Source organism: Lactuca saligna, chromosome 3, assembly GCF_052625555.1.
Source record: "Lactuca saligna cultivar CGN05327 chromosome 3, ASM5262555v1, whole genome shotgun sequence".
Classification (NCBI taxonomy): domain Eukaryota; kingdom Viridiplantae; phylum Streptophyta; class Magnoliopsida; order Asterales; family Asteraceae; genus Lactuca; species Lactuca saligna.
The window spans coordinates 29,822,750-29,826,043 of NC_136419.1; the positions used below are offsets into that span (position 1 = coordinate 29,822,750).

Here is a 3,294-nt window from a genome sequence, read left to right on the forward strand (position 1 = left end):
ATATGTACGAATGGTCTAAAAATTACGTGGACGTTCTGCGGTGGTCTAGAACTTGAAGGTGGGTTGTATTACAGGCATGGTCTCATACTGTTCAAAAGCCATGGAAACGAAAGTTGAAAAAACCCAATAATATCCAAAGAATATTCCCCGTAATCTCTGGTTTATCGTGGATAATACCTTTAAATTCATCCTCCCTAACTCTTCCCAATCCCCCCCCTAACAATGCCTCTCAAAGCCGTTCATGTCAAAAATGTTCCTAATCTCGATCAAGTTTCAGATGATCTTAATTCTCCTACATTCAACACTTACCCTCATCTCGTTCGGCCGGCGGAGGACTTCATGGTGATCGGACATAGGGGAACCGGAATGAATTTATTGCAATCATCCGACCCCAGAATGAAATCCATCAAAGAAAATTCGATTCTCGCATTTAATGCCGCCGGAAAATTCAATCTGGATTTCATCGAATTCGATGTTCAGGTAGTTTTTTTTGTTTCGTTTATGTTTGATTCTATCTAGGATTGCTTAAGTTTCCTTTACGTTTCTGATTATTGGAGACGTCTAAAATGGGATTGACGGTGATTGTTTGCCGGTGGCCGCGGCGATTCCCGATAAAAACATGTACGACAACGGCCCCAATTTGCCGCTAAAACGACGTCTTTTTTGTACTATCGGTTACATATTATAAACCACGTGTTGGAAAGACTGACACAACATGTTGTATCATAGCCCACGAAGTATGACTAGTTGAATTATTTTTTCAAAGTCGCTTTCGTGTCTTCATTTGATGTAGACATTAGTTGGAGTTTCTCGATTTCTTCATTCAGATTCAAGGAAAACAAATATTTTTTTAAACCCAAATTCGTCACACCTCAAAACCCTTTTTAAACAGTAAAAATATTTAATGGTTTTGTCCAAAAGAATAAGAAATTATTATTAATTAGTGATTACGTGTTTTGGAATTGTTTAACTCATTCAAGAGACTGATTTGTTTATTTGTTTGGTGTTTCTTTGAACATTTCTTGATCTAAGTTTGGGTGATGGAAGAAACTTAGACAAAAAACGTAAACGAAAACCCTCTTTTTGTAGGTGACCAAAGATGATTATCCAATCATTTTCCATGACAACTTCATCTTCACCGAAGACAAGGTAAGTTTAAAACATCTCCCTCTCTCTCTCTCTCTCTCTCTCTCTCTCTCTCTCTCTCTCTCTCTCTCTCTCTCTCTCAACTATTCATTCCTTGGAGATTCAATCTGATGAAAGTTTATGGCTGCAAAACAAGATGGTTAGTTATTGTGTTTTGATTTCAGGGTGTTATAATTGAGAAAAGAGTGACAGATTTGAATTTGGATGAATTCCTTTCGTATGGACCTCAAAGGGAGCCTAATAAAGTAATGACTTCCCAATTCCCATACATCTCCCTTTTTTATTTTCCATATTTGAAGTTATTTCATTATTTTAATTGGTGTAATCTTGATGATATCAGGTGGGTAAACCTTTGTTTAGGAAAACAAAAGATGGGAGGATTTTCGAGTGGAAAGTTGAGAACGATGATCATCTATGCACATTGGAAGAGGTATTTCAGAAAGTAAATCATTCAATGGGATTCAATATTGAGTTCAAGTTTGATGATAATGTTGTGTACAAAGAAGATGATTTGGTTCATGCCATAGAAGTTGTTCTTCGTGTATGCCCTTCTCCTTTCGCGTTTCTTTAACAATTTCCATGTCATTAAACGCGATACCATTTGATAGATTAATTTGATTTCTATTTTTGGCAGGTCGTATTCAAGTACGCTAAAGAAAGATCCATATTTTTTTCAAGCTTTCAGCCTGATGCCACTCTTTTGATCCGAAAACTTCAAAACACCTATCCTGTAAGTCTCATTTTATATCATTTTACAAACAATATGCGTCACAGGATAAGACAGGACAAATCTGAACAAGTTGTACTGCGTTTAACATAATGGAACAAAAACTGTAATGTTTTTTCCGGTAAAGCAAGGTGACATACATGATACATCTCTCATTTGTGGAAAATATGTAAATGCCCCTAGCTATATATCCCGATTATTGAAAACAACCCTAAAAAATTTGCTTGATCCGACAATCAATAATATTAGTGTTCGTGTGTAACAAACAAAAAAGTTTTCATCATTTTTGTGATTCTCTCGTTTTTGGAAAAGACATGAATGCCCCTTCTTATAACATTATTGAAAATAACCCTAGCCACTAAAATGTTGGTTTAATTATGAGTAGTCCTTTCCATGTAACAATAAAAAGTTTCCATCTTTTTGTGTTTGATTGTTGCATTTTTTTTTTTAATGAATGTGTGATTAGGTTTTCTTTCTCACAAATGGAGGGTCCGAAACATATACGGACACCCGGAGGAATTCTTTAGATGAAGCAATGAACTTGTGCTTAGCTGGCGGCTTAAACGGAATTGTGTCTGAAGTAAGAGCGATTCTAAGAAATCCAGGAGTAATTAGAAGAATTAAAGACTCTAATCTCTCACTCATAAGCTATGGCCAGTTAAAGTAAGATCCATTTTCTTGAAAACAAGAACAAATTTCAAGATCTTTTGCTTTCATTATTGTATTTTGCTTGTTTACACTAAATGTATATATACTTTCTGGACAATTCAGTAACATGCGAGAGGTGGTCTACCCACAACTTTTAATGGGCGTTGATGGGGTGATTGTGGATTTGGTTGAAGAGATCACAGAAGCAGTTGCAGATTTTGGTGAAACAATTGAAAAAGAGAAAGTAGGTGAAGAGGAAGAGGAAGAAGGTGATGAGATCAAGTGTTCACAGTGTCAACTTTCGAATCTTATGAAGGTCATACCAGGTTTAGTGCAACCCTAATTTGATTGTAGTTAATGGCAAATACTTTAGGAAATGACTCCCGTAAGATTGTGTACATTATCATATGTCTGTAACCTTCATGCGTGTTTTGTGTTTTGTGTATATTGTTAATCAAGGTAATATAGGAAAAGGGGCCTGCACTTTAGGTTGTATGGGGGGCATCCAATTGAAAGATGGTTGTAGCTAAGGTTGTGTAAATGGAGGGTTTTCATTTGTGTTGTTTGACATCTTTTTTTTTTTTCTTTTTTTTTTTTTTTGAATTCTAAAAGTTGATTTGAAACACTTTTTGTCCTTATTTTTGGTTTTTATAAATAATTAAGATGTTAAATATGAAGGGAAAACTATATTTAACATAATAATCTAATTTTCTTATAAGTTTATTATCAGACGATCGAATGCATCTATAAGTTATGTATTTACTTGTAGAGAT

General features: G+C 35.0%; 1 protein-coding gene across 1 annotated transcript; it reads left to right on the forward strand.

Moving 5' to 3' along the window:
* On the forward strand, positions 1–3,089 carry LOC145034948 (glycerophosphodiester phosphodiesterase GDPD1, chloroplastic-like). The gene is made up of 7 exons (XM_078983519.1): positions 1–480; positions 1,090–1,149; positions 1,311–1,391; positions 1,487–1,687; positions 1,781–1,876; positions 2,340–2,536; positions 2,645–3,089. Exons 1-7 carry the CDS (start codon positions 223–225, stop codon positions 2,862–2,864), a joined length of 1,113 nt encoding a protein of 370 aa, XP_078839645.1. The 5' UTR covers positions 1–222; the 3' UTR covers positions 2,865–3,089.
* Positions 3,090–3,294: the final 205 nt, after the last annotated feature.